General features: G+C 33.7%; 5 protein-coding genes across 5 annotated transcripts; 2 read left to right on the forward strand and 3 right to left on the reverse strand.

The window, feature by feature from the left end:
• Nucleotides 1-526: 526 nt before the first annotated feature.
• Nucleotides 527-2,644, reverse strand: LOC125221320 (uncharacterized). Its single transcript, XM_048123442.2, has 2 exons — nt 2,210-2,644; nt 527-1,211 (listed from the first exon to the last, which is right to left on the reverse strand). The coding sequence occupies exons 1-2, from the start codon at nt 2,634-2,636 to the stop codon at nt 670-672; spliced, it is 969 nt and encodes a 322-aa protein (XP_047979399.1). The 5' UTR covers nt 2,637-2,644; the 3' UTR covers nt 527-669.
• Nucleotides 2,645-4,365: 1,721 nt separating this feature from the next.
• On the forward strand, nt 4,366-4,865 carry LOC125223779 (calvin cycle protein CP12-2, chloroplastic-like). Its single transcript, XM_048127075.2, has one exon. The coding sequence runs from the start codon at nt 4,409-4,411 to the stop codon at nt 4,781-4,783; it is 375 nt and encodes a 124-aa protein (XP_047983032.1). The 5' UTR covers nt 4,366-4,408; the 3' UTR covers nt 4,784-4,865.
• Nucleotides 4,866-5,929: 1,064 nt separating this feature from the next.
• LOC125223778 (uncharacterized) lies at nt 5,930-8,348 on the reverse strand. Its single transcript, XM_048127074.2, has 7 exons — nt 8,118-8,348; nt 7,971-8,042; nt 7,246-7,313; nt 6,705-6,819; nt 6,426-6,503; nt 6,209-6,304; nt 5,930-6,128 (listed from the first exon to the last, which is right to left on the reverse strand). Exons 1-7 carry the CDS (start codon nt 8,274-8,276, stop codon nt 6,048-6,050), a joined length of 669 nt encoding a protein of 222 aa, XP_047983031.1. The 5' UTR covers nt 8,277-8,348; the 3' UTR covers nt 5,930-6,047.
• A 7,264-nt stretch (nt 8,349-15,612) lies between these two features.
• On the forward strand, nt 15,613-16,572 carry LOC125198869 (Adenine nucleotide alpha hydrolases-like superfamily protein). Its single transcript, XM_048097120.2, has 4 exons — nt 15,613-15,819; nt 15,895-16,004; nt 16,087-16,205; nt 16,305-16,572. The coding sequence occupies exons 1-4, from the start codon at nt 15,645-15,647 to the stop codon at nt 16,387-16,389; spliced, it is 489 nt and encodes a 162-aa protein (XP_047953077.1). The 5' UTR covers nt 15,613-15,644; the 3' UTR covers nt 16,390-16,572.
• A 1,096-nt stretch (nt 16,573-17,668) lies between these two features.
• On the reverse strand, nt 17,669-18,548 carry LOC125198870 (uncharacterized). The gene has a single exon (XM_048097121.2). The coding sequence runs from the start codon at nt 18,416-18,418 to the stop codon at nt 17,849-17,851; it is 570 nt and encodes a 189-aa protein (XP_047953078.1). The 5' UTR covers nt 18,419-18,548; the 3' UTR covers nt 17,669-17,848.
• Nucleotides 18,549-22,710: the final 4,162 nt, after the last annotated feature.

Genomic DNA, 22,710 nt, shown 5'->3' on the forward strand with positions numbered 1-22,710 from the left:
ATGTAATGTAACATACTACTCCTATTATTTATAGTTTTAAATAATTATTTTTAAAAATAAAGTCAAAACATAAGAATTGTGAAGCTACTCAGACTCATAAAGTAGTACTTGCTGCACTCACTTTTATCTGTCAAAAACGTTAACATTTACATAAACTAACTACAGCTATATCATTTGATTCATATTCATATCTGGAAATGTTTATTTCCACTTGGTACAATCAGCATTAGCTCATGCATATTTCGACGTCAAATTTACCATTAGCTAATAAAGACAGTTACAAAAAAACTAGTTAGAACCATGGCCAATTGGCCATCACCAATTTTTTATTTGTTATTTTTATTTATTTATAGTTAAATACGAAAAATGAGCTTTTTTTTAATACTTATTTTTCCTAGTATTTGATTTGTGTCGTTGGGAAACGGTCAAATTTTGATTTTTAAAAATACTTTTTATTCTAAACTCATCCCATAAATATCGTTCAAACTAGTAGTAGTACTTCATTTTCACGCATTTCATCTCATTCTTCATAATTTTTTGTCTCTTACATGCATCTCTTTATGCATAATAACTTGAACAAAAAAGGCAAACACAAAAAGAAACACTACCATTAGAAAGTAACAGAAGGTCCTCTATCCCACAATCAGAACCCCTCGAGTCTTGTTATAATCATGTAAAAATAGCCTCAACAAGAACATGTTTCCTCGTAGGATACCCAAAACCAACAAGGTGGTTCAAATAAACCTTACCCTCCTTCACCGTGGCTGCTGTCACCACACGATGACCAAGACCCTTCGACTTCCCTACAATGCGGGCACTCTCCCAATCATCCGTGCTCTCCACCAGCCTTATTGCATTGCCAGCAACCGCGATCTTTGTGGGCGATATGAGCTCCAACCCATCTCCAAACATTAGAGAACCACCAATGATGTTAACTTCCTTAACCACGTCTCCGTTGCCAATCTCAACCTTGAAGAGCTTGCCCCAGAGAGTATGGACAACCAACAAATACCCGTTCGGATGGTACACGATGCCATTGAGACCAATCAAGTTGTAGTACCACTCTTTTGGGATAAAGAGTGGGCTCTTGATGGTGTAAAGGAGCTCACCATCCACACCAACCTTCCAAAGCTTGCTTCCCTTTACATCAGTTACATAAGCATTTCCTTCTGTGTCAACGGCTACATCATCTGCAAACGTCTTCTCACCTTCTGTACAAGCACATGATAAACACAACAGCATCGTCTATTAATACATATTTCCATCTTTACGAAGATCCAAGTATAATACTTAAGTGCAACCACTACGAAATTCCATCTTCAAAAAACGATTCAAGCAAGCAAAATATCGAAGTATTAATTATTTTGTATATCACATTGAGATATTCTAATAGAGAAAAGGCCAAGACTAAAGATATGGAGTATGACAAATGACATTGGCCTCAAAGAGTTTCAACCTATTATTCAACTCCTGCATCAACATCATAGACTGCGTATTTAATTCTTCAATCTTGATGGAAAACCTACCTACCTAAATCCATATATCTTGGTAGAAGTTGATGAATGCTGGTGATTAAAAAGCATAATTTTAATTAATGGATGAGCGAGTTTATGAGTAATAACCTCGTCTAATTAAGAGTAAGGATTTGAGCTCTACCTATTTAGGAACTCGTTTTGGCCACTAAATTTGGATACACTCAAAGACCACGAATCTTAGAGAAACTCTTCCTAAAACTTCAAAAGGGATTTTTTTCCCTTTTCCATCTATTATATTTAATGTATTAAAAGAAGTCTTCTAATTGCATAGATAAAATTGCTTAAACTTTGTCTAAACACCCCAGCCGCAAGTGAACACTTTTTTGGTGCCTAAAAAGTTGTAAACTTTGAATATAAAGTGAAGGTGGAAACGTTCTAAGATGAAACGGCAATTAATTTAATTTCCACAAATTTACTGTAAATATGTGTTGCAGTAAATGTGTTGCCCCTTAAACCATGAAGAAAATCGTTGTTTTTCAAATCCTACATTAGTACTACTTGCCATCTTTTACGCGAAATGCAATATGTAATTAATAATATTGTTCATTTACACAATTAGTGGTTAATAATTAAACCAATGTGTAATTAAGAACAAATATGGTAAATACGCAGTCGACTTTTAGTAAGTAGAGTAGTTGTGATGTGAAACGGTGAGAGAGGGAGGGTGGAATCACCTGGTCCGGCGAGTTTGGTGTGGAAGAGGAGATTCCACGTGGTCAAATCGTAAGCGGCGACGGCGCTGTACTTGTTTCCTTGCACATCGGCGATCGCCACCAGCAAGCGATTCCTGGGGCGGTCAATTACGATTCCGAGCGACGAGTTATTCCCGAAGGCGGCATCTCCGACGACCGTAATCTCCTCCAAAATGGAGGCGTCTCCGTGTCCGTTGAGGGGGACCACGCCGACGCCTCCCTCGAAGTAGGAGACGATGAAGCGGCGGTTGAGATGGTCCCACTTGGCGCACTCACGGAGCCACGATTTGCTGGCGTAGGCGTAGACGTGAGCAGCGCGGTGGGACGTCTCGGAGTGGATGATGTAGGCGAGGGGGATGGCGGAGAGGAGAAGGAGGAGGAGCAGGAATCTGGTGGAGCACAATGCCATGGCTGAGGCCTGAGAGACTACTGATGGATGTAGAAAGAAGGTGAATTTAATTATTTTTAGATACACCAAAAACGACTGCTATAAGTACTACTCCTACTACTCAAAATTTCTTTTTCATGAGATTTCAAATTGAGTTGGTGGAGCCAGAAATCATCATTTCCTCCAAAATGGGAATGGTGGCTATTTTATGAACAAATTTAATACGGTCAAGGTCATCATCCTCTTTTCATAATTAACTTTATCGCCTAATGTCGCCTCATTTATATTTTGTGCGTATATCCAATAATTATACTCACTCCGATCCATAGTAACGGAGGCGTTTCTTTTCGGTACGGAAATTAAGAAAAATTGTGTTAGTTCAGTTAAGTAAAGAGAGAGTAAAGTGGAAAATATAAAAGGTAAAGAGATGAAGAGTGAATAAAGTAAGAGAGGTTAAAGTAGAGGTGGAAAAATGTGTTGATTTTTATTAAAAAAGGAAATGACTCAATTACTATGAAACGTATCACAATAGCAAAACGACTCTATTACTATGGAACGGAGGGAGTATTAGATTGCTATTTTCAACACTTGTATGTTCGGTTTGATAGATAAAATATAAATTCTTTTTTTTTTAGTTCATCCCTTAAAAGTATAAATGTGTCACTATCTTATTTTACTAATTTTGAAGTTAATGCATAAACTTTTTGTGCAGCTAGATCATTAAAATTTCTAGCAATTGCGAGAACCCAAAAATTCAACTAAAATCAAAGATAAAAATCCAACAAAAACGGCCGACTTCCTCTAAAATGGAACATAGAAATTTAACAAAAATGACTGAGATTTACAACAAAAAATCATTGGCATGGCTGCAAAGAAGTTTTCTTCTGAGTTTTGCCCAGCCAAGCAACAACCACCACCCAGCTCTTTCGAACAAATTAAAACTAACTTTGGATTTTGCAAAAATCATCACAACAAAGGCAAGAGAGAGGAGAGATGACAAATTTAGTTATTGGGGTAGGGTGAAATGGAATGTTTAGATATTGAGGGGCAACCAAACGGGTCGCGACAAAATAGAAACGGGCGGACGGGTTGGCGAGCTTAGTTGTCATGGCAACCAAACAGCAAATTATCCAAGAAGAGACAAGTATAGCGTAGCGGGGAAACTGAACGGGCACTACGTGTATGTATTATGCGACCAATCGCTTAGTCTTTGTACTAATACATTTTATTTTTATTAATAGTATTATATTTAAACCATGAATGGCCATACTTTTCAATCTTATTTACTTCGGCCAACCCCACGTCCAGATATGGTTGGGACTTGGGAGTAAGTCATTGAATCATGCATATTAAGTAAAAAAAACCCTCACATAATAGTGTGATAAAGAAAACCCATATACAAATCAAATCAAAACTCACACGACAGAAATAGATTTGTCCGTTCAGAGCTGATATTTTCGAACCTGCAGCGTTGCAAGTTGAAACGTGTGTGGAAATACATCAACTTAATACACTAATTGTCCACAAATTAACCATTGCTTTTTAATTTCTTAATTCTTTTTATATGTATAATGAATTAGCACGATAACGCAAAATAAAAAAAGTCCAGAAAAAAGATATTTTATGCAAAAAAAGATCTTGTATGGTAGCCACGTGGACGGCCAAGGATGGTGATGAAAATGATAAGAATTTTTATCCGCAATTCACCACACATCCCAACTCTATATAATTTCCACATAAACCATATCAAAACAGCATCATATCATTTTGTTCATCTCGCAAGAAGCAAAAAAATGGCAGCAGCCGTAGCTGGAGTGAACTTCGCCGCCGTGAAAGTGTTCGCTAGGGCATCGGAGCAGCCGAAATCCGTGAGCTTCTCGCAGTTGAACAACCCGTGGAGGCGGAGCGTGAGCGTGCCACTGAGAAGGATGTGCGTAGCCGCGGCGCCGGACAAGCTGACCAACAAGGTGGAGGAGAGCATCAAGGCTGCGGAGGAGGCGTGCGCGGGCGATGCGGTGAGCGGGGAGTGCGCGGCAGCATGGGACGAGGTGGAGGAGCTGAGCGCGGCGGCCAGCCACGCCAGGGACAAGCACAAGGACTCCGACCCCTTGGAGACCTACTGCAAGGACAATCCCGAGACCGACGAGTGCCGTACTTATGATAATTAATTCTTCTTCTTCTTCTTCTTTATTGTTGCTGTAATGTTTTTTTTTATATATATTTTTAAGGATTTTCGATATTTACGGTTTATTGTTAGTTGTTACAGTATGCAACTCATTATACGATACTTATTCAAACATACATCGCTTGTTGATTAGAGAATATAATTAGATGGAGTAGTATTTATGAGCAATCTGTGTCTTATATTTCATGAGCTAGGTTGGACAATGATAAAATTCACCAATAGTTGTGAGATCATTCTTATAAAGTGTTGAGGCCTCATCTCATAATTAATGTGAATTAGTAAGGGTCCCCTACTCATTGTTAGCTAGGAGCACTTGATGTCTCTTTTCTCTTTTACTGGTTGAAATAATACTCATAAAGTGAAAAGTGGGGGAAACATGATGGGCTAAACACAACAGAAAATGAGTTCCGAATTGAGTTACTATAGTGATTACTGAATCAAATCGATATTTATTCATGCCACAAATCCATCAATAAATTAACAGCACAATCTTATAACCCAAAACGCAGGACCTTATTGTTAAGAATAAGATAATTGCAAATCCCTGTCTAACTCTAACAAGATGCATGTCTAACAAGAGTATCAGCTCAGGGATGTCACAGGCAAAGCCACTCACCTCCGATGGAATTCTCGGATGCAAAGTTGATCAGGTAGAGTTGGGAGGCTCCATCAGTCATCTCCCACAGCTTCTTGTTTCTCCTCGACCTCCTTCTGCTCTTGGGCGATCAGCTCGTCCTGCTGCGAGCGTCGTGCAGATTCACGGTTGGACAGTGTTCTCTTCCTCTTCAAAGAAATTCCTCGAGAGGGGATGCAGAAACAATAGGGGTCTTTGGAATGCATGGGGCGTTTTTGGATGGATACCATTTACTTGCTCTGAGATTAAATTTTCTACTAATTCAATATGCAGGCTGAGAGCTACTGCATTTTTCGGTGAAATATTTTACTCCTACTAGCCTTATTTGTAGTACTACTAAATAGTTTGGTAACTGTTAGTTTGAGCTCCAGCTGCAATTTTGACTTGTCTAGTTTACTCTTGTGAATGAGTTGCAGATATTGTTACTGAGTGGTGAAAAAACTATGAAAAGGTTCATAACATTTCAATACTATTATTCAGCAATTGCAGATAAAATTTTTAAAAAATCAACCATTTTCATTATGTTTCTATAAGGTTTTTATATATCTTCATCTGTATACATAGAAGAAGGATGAAAAAGAGGGAAGAATACACAAAAGGAACAAAGAATAGGTTAAACTAGAGCGCGGATACTACTATGCCGCTGCTCTTCATCTTCATCATCGTCATCAGAGTTTGAATCAGTGTCTGCATTCTGAAACAGAGATAAAATGTTGTTGATTCATTGCAAATTTGCAATACATGCTAGGTCGAAATATTTATATGTAGTAGTACCTGATAATGATGCCTAATGTTGGTCTGTAGAGTTGCTAAAATCCGAATGAGTATGTACATGGGAACTACTATACCACTGGCCTTGGCTATAAGCACCTGCAAAATACCAGTTCCAATTATTTATGCAACAAAACATGACAATAACACACATTTTAGATCATTTAAAACCAAATAATTTCAAGGCAAACAGAATGTCAAAAAAAATGTGGCTACTTACCGTAAGAAGTGAAAAAGGGTAATCGCCATCTCCACTTACAACAGCAATCAAGTGTCTTGTTAAAAGCAGAGCTGTGAACTGCAAATTTCGGCCAATTAGAATATTCCCACTATGTGTCTGTCAAAGAAGTTACTATGAAACTATAATGTGAAACAATCATTTTCCTAATTTTCTGGAAGATGTTTCCAACCTAGTAACTGATTCAACCCTCCAACAGTCCAACTGTCTCATGCACAAATTGAAGTCAATAATAATTTAGAAGAAAAGAAAGGTACTCACAATTAGAGCTAGTGTTCTGCAAAAAGAAGCGCTTCTATTATCTCCATCTTCACACTCTGTTTCAAGCCTTTCATTTTCTTCTTCTTGCTCGTTTCTTGGCACTTCCAAACTCACCCTATTATCGAATCCCATGTTTCATATTACGTTTATTAAATGTATAAATGATCTTCAAGTTCGAAACAATATTCACTAATTCATATGAATATCATAATAATGCATGTATGTGATGTAGATTGATGTGATAAAATAATGTGTAATGCTTATGTCCTATTTTTCTCTAAAAATCAACTTGGGGGCATTAGTAAGACAAGAAAACATTGTAGAATCTTGAATTATTGGCCTCAATTTGAGGACAAATTAAATATTAAGGAAATGTCAGAATAAATTCTTGATGCGATGATTCATGATTTCATGAATAAGGCGGTGTATTTAAACGACAAGAATAAACAAATCTTGATTTAATTACATACCAAACAACACTGTTAATTTATAGTAGTATAAGATATAATTTGAAGAGAGAAATAAAAAGAAGTGGATATACCTTATTGTGACAGTTGCATCAATTAGCTGTACTTTTTTGGGTGGCGATGTGTAGCCCGGTTCAAATTTCTGCAATTAAGTTTTTAAAAAGGAAAAAAGGTTAAGCCACTTTTCGTTATACTAGTATTTAATAAGTGCTACTATAACAAAAACTAAAAACTCCCTTTTCCATTAAAATATAATTAGCCCATCACAAAAATGATGGGAAAAAAGTGGGGAGACTAAAATATAAGTAGTTAGGAAAGAGAATTAGATAAGAACGTATGGTGATTGATGAATGTCCCATTCTTGCAATAGCTACATTCAACTGGATTTAAAAAAGGCAGCCTTATTTATACTCCAAGACATTCAGTTGAGATAGTGACATTAATATTTTTCTTTAGCTTTTAAGACAGTATATCTGGAAAACCACATACACGCACTATTAATCTACATGTATATATAAATATAGAAATATAATAAATGAAAATTTTTTCCTTATAATTTGAGGGAACGGACAATCTTGAAAAAAAATCCAAACTTTGAAGCTCAGAAAACAAGTTGTAGTAGAAGAAAAAAGGAATATGTGAAAGTTCTCAAACAGGAAACGAATTCTAAATTCTAAAATTCGAATTATCAGCAAAAATAGGAAAACTATTTAATGTGAAACCACAGTAATTTGAAGATTCTGGGTTTTATACGATGATCATCAAAGCCTATTTCACTCTTTCTCTTTCTCTCTCTAACCTGTAAGCAAATTTCACAAGTTGTGTTTCCCTTTTCATCGCACCATCTCTGCACGCAATCTCTGTGTGCAAACTGCAAAACAAGAATATTCATTTATTCAATCATCACAAAATATAAACACAGTAAAAAGGGGATAGATGAATATACCTTTACAGAGCCAGAGCAAGCACAAGGAGTCTCCAGAGTTTGGCAGCTCTCAAATTCTTCTTCGTGGCAAATTCTGCAAATTTTGGATGATGCTGCTGAAGAAGAAGAATAAGGAGGTGATGATCTCAAATCATCTATCAATAACACGATTTCGCTCATCGCTTTCCCCTCAAAAATAACGAAATTTCTAATTCAATTTGATCAACCTGTTTTTTGGTGTTACTCTGTTTCTCTCCAATTCGGACTCGTCTTATGTAGGGAAATATAGGACAGGTATGAAATTACAGTAATACCCTTATGTGAAATTTTGTTTACGTTTTTAAACGTAGACGCGGCGCAACTCATTTGACCATGTGACCGATCTCCAATTTATGATATTTTGACTTCATTTATAACTTGCAAATTCATCAATATATTTTGTCAAACTTCAATTATTATGGACTCACACCCTCCCTATTTTTTCGTCAATTTGGTCCTAATTAAACATTATTAGTTAGGTCATACCCGCTTCTTAATATTTATTTTACTTTTTAATACTGTGTCTCAAATAAATATTACTCGTATTTATTTTTGTGCCAATCTCTACTTAGGAGTTAAGCTATATGTAATTTGGTGCTTCCTATGCAATATTTGCCCTCGGATTTAAATTTTCTATCCGCATTTATAATTAGGATTGCTAGGAGGAATCGCAATATTTATTACTAGTATAGTTAGAAAAGTAAAATATTGCTAGCGTTACTTTCTTAAAATCACACAACAACAATCCTTAACAATATAAGAATATTGTTAAAATAAGCTGCCCTGAGCCTGCAAATTTGATTTGAATGGACTTCCATGGGGTATCCCATATTAAGGTTGATTTTTTCAAAGAAAAAAACAATAATTACCCAACAAAAAGCAGGGTGACAAAAGAATAAGAAAACAAAAAAGAAATACATACATAAATATATGGATGTAAGCAAAAAGATTATAAATTTTAATCTCTTTAAAGTTGAATCGGTATTTATGAACATAAACGGCATCAAGTAGCTAAAGATACTAAAACTGTAGATTTGATGTTAAAACCATTAGTTCCTTAATTTGGCATTTGTATTTTATCCCTAAAAGCCCATTAATTTTACAAAATTCCCAGGACGCTCCCATAATTATATATGGCACTGTATATAGGTGTTCAACATCATGGCGATTCGCATATGTACATAAAATTGTAATTAAATAATACTTACACCTTTCTAAAAATTTAACATATTAAATTAAATAATTATAGTATGAAATATCAAAAAAAAATAAAAAGATACTAAATGAAAATTAAAAAGAAAAGTTCAACTTCAAGCATCAACATTTGTTATAGGTGGTAATAAAGTAGGAGTATTAAAAAAATTTGTTGTGGACATATGAGTAGTACGTGAAGAACAAAGGTTCACTCATGTTGTGATTGCTATATACTATTTTAATTTTCTTAATCCCATATATATGAATTATAATTGGAACTTTCCTATATATTTTAATTTTTTTGTTTAATCGTATGTTAATTTTATTTCATTATACAATCGAATATTTGGTTTCAACTTTCAATGACACAAGTACTACTACATTATAAATAAACACGCTATAAAATAAAGCATGTGACGGTGAGCAATAATGTCTTCTTCTAGATGTAATAATTAGTAGTCAATCGTAGTTGTAGAACACAAATAAACAAACCTTAAAACATGTTATTGTATTTTATTTTTGAATGGACTAATAAACACATACAAGAAAAGAAAACTAGTGTACGATAGTAGTTACTAGTACTTAATTGGAATATATGTTTCGATCAAAATTGTGAATCTAAGGATTACTCCCTCTGTCTCAGAAAAATTGTCTCATTTCATTTTTTGCACTCATTTTACAAAAATAATAATAAATAGATAAAGTTGAAAGAGAGTAAAATAAGATAAAGAATAACATAGGTAAGACTATTCTCTACATTATTCTTTCTTTTACTTTACTCACTCTCTAATTTACTATTTATTACTCCCTCCGTCCCCCATTAAGAGTCATATTTTTCCATTTCGGTCCGTCCCCAATTAAGAGTCACACTTCATTTTTACCATAAATAGTAAGTAGGTCCCACATTCCACTAACTCAATGCACTCACATTTTATTATAAAACCAATATAAAAAAATGGGTCTCACGTTCCACTAACTTTTTCAACCAACTTTTCTTTACATTTCTTAAAACCCGTGTCAGGTCAAAGAGTGACTCCTAATAGGGGACGGAGGGAGTATTATTTTTGCAAAACGAGTGTGAAAAAGGAAATGAGACAATCTTTCTGGGACGGAGGGAGTATGATAATTGTCGAACTAATTTTAGCACTGAACCGCCTAATTATAATTGTTAAAATAACATGAACACGAAAATGAAAATGAACTGCTGTGTTAATTTTAGGGTTCGACACTAATTTTGCATGCATCACAACCCTCTCCGCATATACATAGAGAGAGAGAGAGGATAAATGCCCCATTACCCGACCTCTTTTTTGTTGATTTATGATAAAAGGTAGAAAGGCTATGGCCTAACCTCACGGGGTTTTAACTTTTTGACTTCAAGGTAAGAAATCGGTTACTTTGCTAGATAAATGGACTACCATTTCGAATTTATGGAAGGGTGAAAATTATTTACTTTCACTTTTTCGTAATATAGTTATTAATTTCGTGTATGGATTTTTGTATCAAATGGATTTTACATCGATGAAAGAAACATTTCAAACCGTAACCCATTTAACATTTTATAAATAAATTAATGTATAATTAGTTTAAGTTAATGAGAAGTGGAGCGCATACGCGCACGCTCATACACGAATTATAATGATGGATCAAACATCTTCTACATGTAATTTAATGAAGGATGGTAATATAAAGTTAAATTTTATTTTTATTAAATACAAAAGAATAAAATAAATGCAATGATTGAATATAGCTAATTTATTGAAGCAAGTAAGAAATCAATAAATGAGCTGCGAATCGAGGTCTCTCACTAATTTTCTTGTGTTTAGGCTTTTTGGCTACTTTGAATTTTAGCCTTTTGTGTGTTTGAACGTGAGGTGTATCATTGCTTGATTCCCACAATTATACCAGAAATTTGAATTTGTGGGCCCACTTCCACCACAACGCGCTCTTTCGTGACCCAAGATTCAATGGGGCCCATTTTATACCTTCACCTTTTATATTTTGATATTTTCTTGAGAAAAATATGTAAATTGCAGTGTGAATGAATTCGTTGTATATTTCTTTACATTCGCGGTTACGAAAAAGAATTAAATATATAAAATCTTCATTAAGTTGTTGCCTTGTTGGATTGGATTGGGTTTGATTGGATTGGATTGGTTTCTTTTAAAATGGAGATTGGTAGAATTGATAGTTGAAGCTAGCTAATGGAGAAATTTGGCCATATAAAAAGATTTAGTATGGATGAAACGAGAGTTGTTATTTTCACTCATTCCTCTGTTTACCAAAAATTTATCACAATTTTTTTATCGGTCAATTCATGAAAAATTTATTATTTTTATTTAAAATAATAAAAATCATAAGTAAAACTCATCGAACAATTAAACGCTGATACATTTACAGATTTACTTCACTCATACACTACAAATTATCAATCATGTTTTAAATCCATGCCATCCATAATGCGGAAGGTTATATCTTATACTTCCTTGGTCTCATTATAATTGAGATGCATTCCTTTTTGGATTGTCCCACTATTTTATGGCAAAAAGGCAATGTTCTATTTCTGTCTTACTTCATTCCCTCCTCCTTTTTCTTTCTACTTTTTTCTAACTCTTACTTTATTCTCTCTTCATATAACTACTAAACACTATTAGATAAAAATTTATGTCCAAAAGAAATGTATCACATATATTAGGACGGATGAAGTATTAATGTTTAAATACTGCATGAGTGATTGTTTGAATAGTTTCGAGCCAAAAGGTATACTCCATGATTGACTTTGACGGATGGAGTATTAATTTTTAAATACTGCATGAATAATTGTTTGAATAGTTTCGAGCCAAAAGGTATACTCCATGATTGACTTTGGTGCTAAAGTATTACTAATAAAAAAAATAATACCATTAAGTCTTGAGAAACACTAAGTTACACGTAGCAATATGGCTTCATGCTATTAGTGATCTAATCGGGTTGGGTTTTTTTTGTTTTTCTTTCATACATATTGTTATCTTGTTTTCAATCGGAGTCTTTTAAGGTCACTCGCGTACTAAAATTTATTGATTTTAGTTTGATGAAATTCTTTGCCAACAAATTTAGCTAGTTATCGTTTTACAGTATTTAATAATGTTCACGATTATTTAGTATTCTATGAGATTCTACGAGAATATTTAGTGAAGTAGAAAAAATGTGGAAGATGCATGGAAGTGCAACGTACAACAATGTAAAGCGGACGCGTGGACAATTGCATTTGGGCATACTTAATTATTTTACTCAGATAATTTAGGCTGCTGACATTTGGTGCTTATCCCCAATCCATTCTTATCTTCATTCTTCCTTTCTCTCTCTAACTTCATTTTCTCTTCCTATTTCTCTCCTATCCATAAATACAATCAATTGATTAATTAGGATTGGGCAGTTGTAGCGCTACCCGTCTTTATCTCATTCGCCAATTTGCAAATATGTAAAACTCGATCATCATTCTCATCTTATTCTATTTTGCTTTCTTACTTCCTATTTTATCCTTTTCATTTATTATATTTATTGGTTGGAATTCAGACGGCCTAAAGATTTATTTATCTATAATCAAGAATATAATAGTAGTTGAAATTATGACATTTATGTAAACGATAAACTGGTACATACAATACTCCAAGCTAGTTAAAAGATATGGAGTACTCTAGAATTAAAAGTTTTCGAAGTATTTGATGATTCTAATTAATTGTCTTCTGAGCAATGAGCATTATAAAGGTATGAGATTTATGAGCTCCAATTAACTTATCTAAAGTACATATTGTTGAAATTTTTTTTAAAAAAAGAAAAGAATAAATACTATACCATTTAATCACTCCAATTTTTTCACAATTGTACTACAATTACAATAATCGGCTCATTTTCCCCTATTTGAAATTTGATCTCTAGTTTCCTAAGTTAATTCGCGCTATCTTTTAGCTGACACGCATGAAACCAAGAAATATATAAAATTTCATGTTTTGATACATAAATCCATGTCTTATTTTGAAGGGTTGAATTCATAATCTAAACATATGTGTTTATTCGTGTAGCACTACGGGCTGGGCCAATAAATGGGCTAACGATCTAACTAAAAAACTTTCTACTAATGGCCCAATCTGTTTTCAGTAAGATCAGATCACGTTAAATACGAACATGAAAAAGTAAATAAATTTATTTTAAAAAACGGTTAAAAAGATGTCACAAATATTAATTGATTTCAGCTTTTCTCATATTTATAATTATCTTGGAAACTATAGTCTGCGATACTAATTTCAATAGTAAAACTGACATATTACGAACATTTATATTTTCAATTCCTCCTTTTATCGAGTCTCGTACATATGCCCAGGGACGGATCTATAGTATTGTGAGAAGGGGCAAATGTCCCAGCTCATTTTTCTAGTAGCATGTAAATATATATATTATAATATTTAAAACAACTAATTTGCCCCCTTGTTTAGAAAAAATATTTTTTTACTTGCCCCACTCCTAACCTACACTCGAAGGCTCACCCTCCTCTAAGATAAAATACTATATTATTTTAATGTATATATATTATTTTTATATTTATTTATTTGTATGTTAATATTTTTGCCCTTCCTATTATAATTTCCTGGCTCCGTCCCTGCATATGCCAATTAATTAATATAAAAATCTTGCCATTTCATAAAAAATTATTCGAGTACAGTCAGTTTTAAATCTTCGTCATTAAGAATTTAAGGCATTAGAATCTTATCTATACTTCGACGTTTAATCAACAAGTTTATTAGCATTTGGACATCTTAACAGCTCCCAAAACAATTTTGAAAAAAATCTGAAAAAAATATCTAACAAAAATGTTTGGAAAGTCTACCTTTTTAAGCAACCAAAACCTTTCATTTAGGATTGGGTTTTGTCAATTGTTGATAAATGTAAAATCAATGGATATGTGTGCCTTGCAAGTTGCATATAGTGTCGCAGTAGTGATTGGAAATTGAAATAGACCTTAAAATTGATCCATTTTACAATCTTTTGAGTCGAATTAAATTCAGAGTAATCGTTAAGCCTATTTTTATTGAAAAGTTAGTGACAATTTGAAAATGGACCCTTGAAGTGGACGTAGGTGGGCCTTCTGAATGTAACATTACTTGATCTATTCATTACTAGGTATATCGAAGATATTTTTTTTGTGTCATTTGTCAATATACCATATATTAATAAAGATTTATATACCACTACTTACTAATTCAGCCGGAAAATGATCCGGATTCAACATTTTGTTGGACATTTGAACTTTATCATAAGTCAACCTGCAATGGAAGTTAAACTCCACTACTAATATATTTAGAAGAATGAAGAAATAAATAAGAAATCGAATTATTGGTGGTCACGCAAGTATGCAACTATATTTAACGATGTAAATAATGGTTCGTTTTTCGTAGTTTAGAGCTAATTCAATTAGGAATCCTAATTTTCTTCTGCGTATTGTTTTAATTTAATTTTTAAGAATTGCATTGGAGGTGTAACAAATTTAAACTTGAATATATAGGCACTTCTAGACTACTACTACTGTACTGCAATTTACTGTATTTAAGACATAAGAAGGAAACGAAAAATAATAGTACTCCAAAATCCAAATCAAATCAGTTGGTATTTAGTGAGTGGAGAGATAATACACTAAAATCTAAAAATTGAGGAATCTCGTTGATTTTATATTTATAATTATTAAGTCACTAGTATCCAAATGAATCGGTATATGGTGAAGGGTAATTAATAATACATTAAAATCTAAAAATTGAGGAATCTCGTTGATTTTTCTATAGACGATAACCATTTATTCATTTTATTGTATCTTTATTTATAAATAAACAAATAAAAAGCACACAAAAACAACATGTAATTATATATATGCATGCTTACACTGTTTATGACTCATTGATTAAATTTGCATGAGAAATATATGAAAAATATATTTATTTTTTCTTGTCATTAGCTTAATTATTCTAGGAGCACAGAGTATCTTCATAATCATAATCCACAATTATTCGAAAGAAAACAAATTGTTCGGAATATCTCTCTGTAACTCAACAAATAGGTTACTACTCTATGTGTACAAGAATTATGGGACACTAACTACAAAAACTAAAGCAAGATATTTGATAGATGTTGAGCCAATCATAATCAGCCATGTTATGGCCCCACCCACACAAGAAATCAAGGAAAATCATAATTAACTTACTGCCAAACTCATTACACAGTAAGGCCTAGTTTATAAATTAAAGCGCATAAACCTCAAACTCTAAAAACAAGAAAAGTAGTACAAAAATGAATAATGAGAGGAAAGTAGTGGTGGCAGTGGACGAAAGTGAAGAAAGCATGTATGCTCTATCATGGTGTCTCACCAATCTTGTATCACCAAAAACCCCCAATCCAAACACCACCTTAGTCCTCCTCTACATCAAGCCACCTATTCCTTCTTACTCTTCTTTAGATGTCACAGGTCATTTACTTTTCTTTTTTTCATCAATTGATACTCCAATTAAGAGTATAGACTATTAACTCTTGAATTTTTCAGGTTATTTATTTGCAGGAGATGTGATTGCAACCATGGAGAAATACAGCAAGGATTTGGCAAACTCGGTTATGAAAAGGGCCGAGGCAGTTTTCAATACTTGCAATAGCACAGTATGTGGTCACCTTCACTTTGTCAAAATAAATACATGATTAATTAATCTTTGAAATTAATTAATTAATTAAAGAAGTGCAGGTGAAAGTGGAGAAGAAAGTTGGAAGTGGAGATGCTAAGGATGTAATATGTGCTGCAGTGGACAAACTAGAGGCAGACATCCTTGTCATGGGAAGCCATGACTATGGTTTCATAAAGAGGTCTCTCTCTCCTCTCTTTAATTAAATTAATTAATCTAATTTTCAAACTTGATTTGGAAGAGTTAGTAGTACTCCTTTGATTGAGTTTATGTTATGCAGGGCACTTTTGGGAAGTGTGAGTAATTACTGTGCTAAGCATGTAAAGTGCCCCGTAGTGGTAGTAAAGCGCCCAAAGACTTGCTAGAGTGCTTATCAATGGCTTCTTTGGTGGAGTGAAGAGAAGACTTAAACCTTAATGAATTTTACTATAAGACTATAATATTCTGTTTATGTTTATAAATAGCTTTTACAGGTAAGATGAAATATGCTCCTAGACAAGACATGGTTTGCTTGTTGATTGATTATAAGAATTCCACTTAATTAGCAATACTGCCTATAAACTCATTTAGCAACAATCATTTACTCATAATAAATTAAAGAGTATACATAAAATTGGTACTCCCTCCGTCCCATTCAAGATGACCACATTCTTGAGTGTCACGGGATTTTAGGAAGTATTGTTAGGTGGAATAAAGTAAAGAGGAAAAAAATAGTTGAATATTTTAATAAGGAGATAGGAAAGAAAAAGTTATTTCTAAAATTGAAAAGTGATATTCTTGAGGTGATGGACAATAGGAGTAATAAACTGGAAATGCAACTGAAAAGGCGGTGGAATGGGCTAACAATAACTAACGCGTCGGTTGATTTGGATTATGAGTTCAAAATTTATAATATTATTAACTACTCCCTCCGTCCCACATAATTTTATCCAATATTTCATTTTGGGTCATCCCACATAATTTTACACATTTCACTTTTACCATTTTTGGCAGTGGACCTTATATTTCACTAACTCATTCCAACTCACATTTTATTATAAAACTAATACTTTAAAAGTAGGACCCACATCCCACCAACTTTTTCAACTCACTTTCCATTAAATTTCTTAAAATTCGTGTCGGGGTCAAAATGAGTAAAATTATGTGGGACGGAGGGAGTAATATTCAAACATCTTATCCATATGACACTATTGTCGGTGTGTCAAGAAAGCAAAATCAAATGTTAAGTGAAATCTCTCTCTGTTTTCCTAAAACAAGTGCTCAAGGAGTCAAAATGGGCCGTCGGATTTTATAATTGGGCGAGAATATCATTGGGCTTATTTTTCAGCTGGCCACATCTAACGGTTTTCCATTATGTGATCTTATTGCTAATAAATTGTGTAATCAATGTTTTTTCGTTTAGCTTATCTTTAATACCCTGAAATTGAGAATTCACATTTAAGAATATAGCTTTAACTTGTAAATTATTATCGTAAATATCTTCTGATTTTAAATTGAATTAGAATATTAAAAATGGTACGATACAAAATTCAACTACAACACAATCAATTGTTTAATTGTACCAAACATATGCTTATATTTAAAAGCTTTAAAACCCATGTTGCATTGAAAAACTTAACAAGTCCCCCAAATTAAATCAAAATATTTAGGACAAAGATAAGTATATATATTAATATAAACTATAGGCTTATGCAATCCACATGCAGAAATCAGAATGCATGCGATACACTGGTTCACAGGCAGTCGAATCGGCCGGACCAATCCGGTTTTTAAAACGTAACAACAATTACTCAGAGTATAATAGTAGTTGGAGATGCTAAAAACTCAGAGAATGACCCAATTCACAACTTTGGGTTTAACCGCATTCTCCCTAATCGGATCCAAACTCGGCTTCCATCCCTTCCCCGAAATCTGCCTGCTCAGAAACTCCGGCCTTCCCTCCAATATCTCCGCAAAGCAATCCAGTCTCTCCTCCTCTTCCACCTCTTTCCTCTCATCCGAACTTCCCCGGAGCCTCCTCCTCCCTCCGATCGCCGGCAAAATCCGCGCGAACAGCGGCACGAGACCAGTGCACGAAAGCAGCGCGCTCGATTTGATCCCGACGTTGTTTCCGAGGATCAATCTCCTCGCTTCCTCCGACGACAGCTGGATCGGCTTTCCCTTCCTGATCCGGAGCATCAGGTACGTCTTCCTGATCTCCAGCTTCTGATCCGCCGGAAGCGGCGACGCCTTTTTCCCGCTCGCAATCGGCTTGAATTCCACCACCACGTGCTGCGGGTGCTCCAGCATGAGCTCCGCCGCGGTGAGCGGCTCGTCGTAGGTGACCACGCGGCCGTCGGAGAGGATCACTCGCCCGGCGGCGTCCGGTTGGCAGCGCGGCGCAGCGTTCCCCATCGGATTGAATGTGTGTTGAATTCAGATTCTCAATTTCAATTCATGCGTTTTGTTGCATTTTATAAAGAGAGAAGGGTTTGTTAAACCGCTCCAATTTGGGGATTTGTGTTTGATGGTGGACTCGGTAACAACTAATTTGAATGTCAAATGAGGTCATTAGATTTATGTTTTTATTCTTATATTTAATACATATGATAATATTATGTGGTAGGAATCTACGTAAAATGAATATGACATTCACCAAAATTATTATGTTGATTTTGTGTTAATTACTCCATTCATTATACATAATGTCAGTTAGAAAATCACATCAAAATATTAAATATAGGATATGCTATTCAATTTTTTTTAAATGCATAGGTATATTAATATCTTTTACTGCACATATATAATGTGCATTAATAAATGGACGTATTTTATAATTCACACGTGACTCTCTCATCCCATATTCATATTTGTCGTGTCAATTATCTACTGTACTATACCATCATAATGCTTTAATAGTTACATAGTATTATGTCTTTATGCTAATGTCTTGCATTAGTTTGATGATTCATTAGAGCATCTGGATTTACGTTATTGTAAACATTAAAATTTAGGTTAACACTTGCTTACGATATACTCCTACTACTACATAGTATTCACCAATTGGTAAACTTGAAAATGATATTAAGCAAAATGATTAACAATTCATCAAAACAGAAGGAGACAAATAATTGTCAATTTTGGGTATTGTAGAATTAGATATGTAGCGATATTAAGATATTAAGTGGTACTTCGTCATACCAACCAATCCATGTTAAGAGGAACCGTTCAACGGCATTACCTTTCAACTAATTTTTTGTTATGAAAAAATGTAAATGCTTATAGCTTTGTCTTACAAAAGTATGGGGTGAAAGTTCGGGTACCCGCAGGTACTCAAACTCGAAAATTCGGATATCCGAACCCGAAATCTCAAAAATATCATACCCAATACCCGACCCGTATGTGAATTCGGGTACCCTAATACCCGATACGGGTACCCGAACCCAACTAATCGAGTACCCATAAACCCGGAATTATTATATTTAAGATTTATTCTTTTATATAAATTAAATTGTGATGAGAATAGAAATTATTAAAAATCACACGATACTTATACTATTTATTAACTATAATTCTATATTATATAAAATAGACCTTAGACAAATAGACACTACTTAATTTTAAAATAAATTTTTTTTTGGTATAAACTGAAACATAAAAGGGATTATAAAAGAGATTAAAATAACTTTTTAAGACATTAAATGAACATGCAAATAAAATGGAGAAAGCATAACTAATTAACTACTATATTTTCAAAAGATAACAAGTAAGAACATAAATAATGCAACATGAACCGAACACGAATGTAAAGAAGAGAGCAAACGGCAAAAAGAGAGCAGCAGCGGCGGCGTGAAGGAAACTTGAAAAAGTGAGGCATACGAAAAATTTATAAATCTACATGTGATTAAATAAAGTTACCCTAGATTTACCTTACTGGTCATAGGCCCTATACTAAATAAAAATATTTATCAAAAATATATAATTAATCGGGTATTAGTCGGGTACCCTAAACCCGAAAAATCCTAACATTAACTACCCAAACCCGTACCCGAACCCATTATTTCGGGTTCCGGATACCCATAACCCGTCAGGTATTGGGACTGGGTCGGGAATACCCGAAACCAGCGGATTAAATTTTCAGGCCTACTCATCTATCAATATATAAAGGGACAGTTTTTTGAAGCCCATGTGGCACACTTTTGAGCGGGAAAACTATCTATTGGGCAACCTAAAAGGCAAATATCATTGGATAAAAATTGGTCCAATGAAATATAGAAAAAATTGGCTTCTACAAGAAGTTTAAGACATTTATATAGACACAACATTAATTGAATCAGCATTTCTGTGGACTGATTTTCTGAATTTTGATTGCAGCATAGCTAGGTGCTTGGAATCTGGCGACAGCTCCGACGAGAGGGCAGCAGGCTGAGGGAGGCGGGGCGGTGGCAGAAAGGCGGCGGCTGGCCGAGAGGATACGAGGGATCCGGAACGAGAGAGATGGGAGAAAAGTTGAGAAGACGAAAAAGAAGAGGAAGAAGAGAGAGAGATGTACGGTGGCGGCGACGGATTCATTCAAAGATCCGATCTTTACCCGCCGGAGAATAAGAAAAAGGAGAGGGGAAAAGAGAAAAGAGCCAGGAGTCGGGAAATGAGGGAGCTGGCGGGTGAGGCCGCCGGAAGCTGGTGTTCAGCACGACAGTGAGCCCGGCGGTGGCTGAGGCACGGCTGCGGCGGCGTGGAGACTGTTGTTCAGTGGGCCGGCGGAGAAGAGAAGGTGTCCTGCGGCGGTGGGAAGCTGGTGTTCATCGGGTTCCACTGATTAGAGAGGAGAGAGAAGGAAATGAGGGAATAGAGGAAGGCGTTGGCGTTTCTCGCCGGCGAGGTGAGTGAGGGGATGTAGCCAGGCACTACTTTAGGAAGGGTATTAGGCTATTAGCTGTAGAAGAAAATTGTTATTGTACGTATATGCAATATTAGTTTGGGCTTTAGTGTATTAGTTTTTAGAATTTGGGATTTTAATAATACCGAATTTTATAATTGAATGTTTATTAATTAGTTAGAATTTTTATTGAGTTTTACAGGCTATATCATGTCTTCATTAGGACTTCTAATATGTTCCATGTAATTGTATACATTTTTTAAATTAATTATTTTTATTTAAGTATATAATTTAAGTAAATATGTTGAAATTATTTATATTCTTAATTAAATTATTTATATACATTTAATTTGTTTATATTCTTAATTAAATTATTTATATAGATTTAATTTATAAATAAACATTTATAGAGGGCGAAGAAGTTGAAAGAGGTATAAAATAATAACGGCATTAATGTGTGCTAGAAGATAGAGCTTAGAATTTAATTAATTATGGAATATCTGAATAAAAGTATTAATTTTAATGATTAAAATTATTTATATTCATAAATAAATTTTTATATATATTTCATATTTGAGATAATATAATTCATAATACAAATTTATAGAGGGAAAAGAAATTGAAAGAGGTATAAAATATTAATGGCATTAATATGTGCTAAAACATAGGACTTAGAATTTAATTAATTATGAAAGATCTTAATGAAACCAAGTATTAATTTTAATGTTTAAAGTTGTGTATTCCAATAGCTAATTTTCTGGAAAACCTTCCACTTCCAATTATTTTTCACAAAATCTTTTCTTTTCAAATTTTGATTTATATATTAAAACCTGATGTAGTAAACTAAAGAGGGAGAAATGCGATAATATAATTATACATTTGAAAATCGAAACGTTACTCATTGTACATAAATACATTTATCACCAATATTAATGCTAATTAACGCTTTGCATCACCAAAAAACTTTTTATATCAGATTCTACCGTTTTCATTTTGAGATTTTTTACATGCACATAGGATAGTAAGTTAGTATGTAGTAGTATGATGGAGTATTAATTATTAAGTTGTAAATGTAATTTAGTATTCTTTAATACTATTATTATAAAGTTTTTTGAGGTAATTTTATTGTAATATTCATAATGATATACTTATGATGTTTATTAAATACTCCTCATTTCCCAAAAAGTATGAACATTTTGTTCGGCATGAGTTTTCATTCATAACTGGAAAAATAAGAGAGAGATAGAAAAAAAAAATTTAAATTATTGTTAGTGGAGAATGAGTCACACCTCATTAGAGAGAAATGAGTTTCCAAAATTAAAAAATTCATACTTTTCAGGAATTAACTTAAAAGGAAATAGTTCATACTTATCAAGAACGGAGGGATTAATTAGTATAACCGTTACAAATTTATTGTACTAATATTTATACAAATTTATAGCTTTATAATTCAAAACTTATTTTATAAAATACTTACATGACAGGCATTTCCGAGGAAAACATGCCAACTATCATAGTGGAGGGTTTTCAATAATACTCTCTCCATCCCACTTTAAGAGTCTCATTTAAGTTTGGCACAGGTTTTAATAGTATTAGGTATCATTATTCTTTTTGTATAAAGTATATAAAATAATTTTTTTTTAACTGTTTACAATTGATATCATTAGTTATAATTGAGTTGATTTTATTTATTTCTACTAGATAAGATAATGTTTTTTATGATTTTAAGTTATATATCTTTTTTTTTTCTTTACAAAATATTATGTTTATGAATATTATCATGAATACATTTTCCTTTATTTGTTTAGGAATTTATTGTATTTAGGAA

Source organism: Salvia hispanica, chromosome 1 (assembly GCF_029641045.1).
Source record: "Salvia hispanica isolate PSC_SH4W2 chromosome 1, Shi_PSC_v1, whole genome shotgun sequence".
Taxonomy (NCBI): Eukaryota; Viridiplantae; Streptophyta; class Magnoliopsida; order Lamiales; family Lamiaceae; genus Salvia; species Salvia hispanica.

Excerpts from the sequence above, each read along its gene's own strand:
- LOC125221320 (XM_048123442.2), bottom strand. The coding sequence starts at position 2,636 with ATGGCATTGTGCTCCACCAGATTCCTGCTCCTCCTCCTTCTCCTCTCC. Across the intron at positions 1,212-2,209 it reads CACCAAACTCGCCGGACCAG|AAGGTGAGAAGACGTTTGCA; the intron begins GTGATTCCACCC and ends GTGCTTGTACAG.
- LOC125223779 (XM_048127075.2), top strand. The coding sequence starts at position 4,409 with ATGGCAGCAGCCGTAGCTGGAGTGAACTTCGCCGCCGTGAAAGTGTTC.
- LOC125223778 (XM_048127074.2), bottom strand. The coding sequence starts at position 8,276 with ATGAGCGAAATCGTGTTATTGATAGATGATTTGAGATCATCACCTCCT. Across the intron at positions 6,820-7,245 it reads GATGCAACTGTCACAATAAG|GGTGAGTTTGGAAGTGCCAA; the intron begins GTATATCCACTT and ends ATTCGATAATAG. Across the intron at positions 6,305-6,425 it reads ACCCTTTTTCACTTCTTACG|GTGCTTATAGCCAAGGCCAG; the intron begins GTAAGTAGCCAC and ends GGTATTTTGCAG.
- LOC125198869 (XM_048097120.2), top strand. The coding sequence starts at position 15,645 with ATGAATAATGAGAGGAAAGTAGTGGTGGCAGTGGACGAAAGTGAAGAA. Across the intron at positions 15,820-15,894 it reads CTCTTCTTTAGATGTCACAG|GTTATTTATTTGCAGGAGAT; the intron begins GTCATTTACTTT and ends TGAATTTTTCAG. Across the intron at positions 16,206-16,304 it reads GACTATGGTTTCATAAAGAG|GGCACTTTTGGGAAGTGTGA; the intron begins GTCTCTCTCTCC and ends TATGTTATGCAG.
- LOC125198870 (XM_048097121.2), bottom strand. The coding sequence starts at position 18,418 with ATGGGGAACGCTGCGCCGCGCTGCCAACCGGACGCCGCCGGGCGAGTG.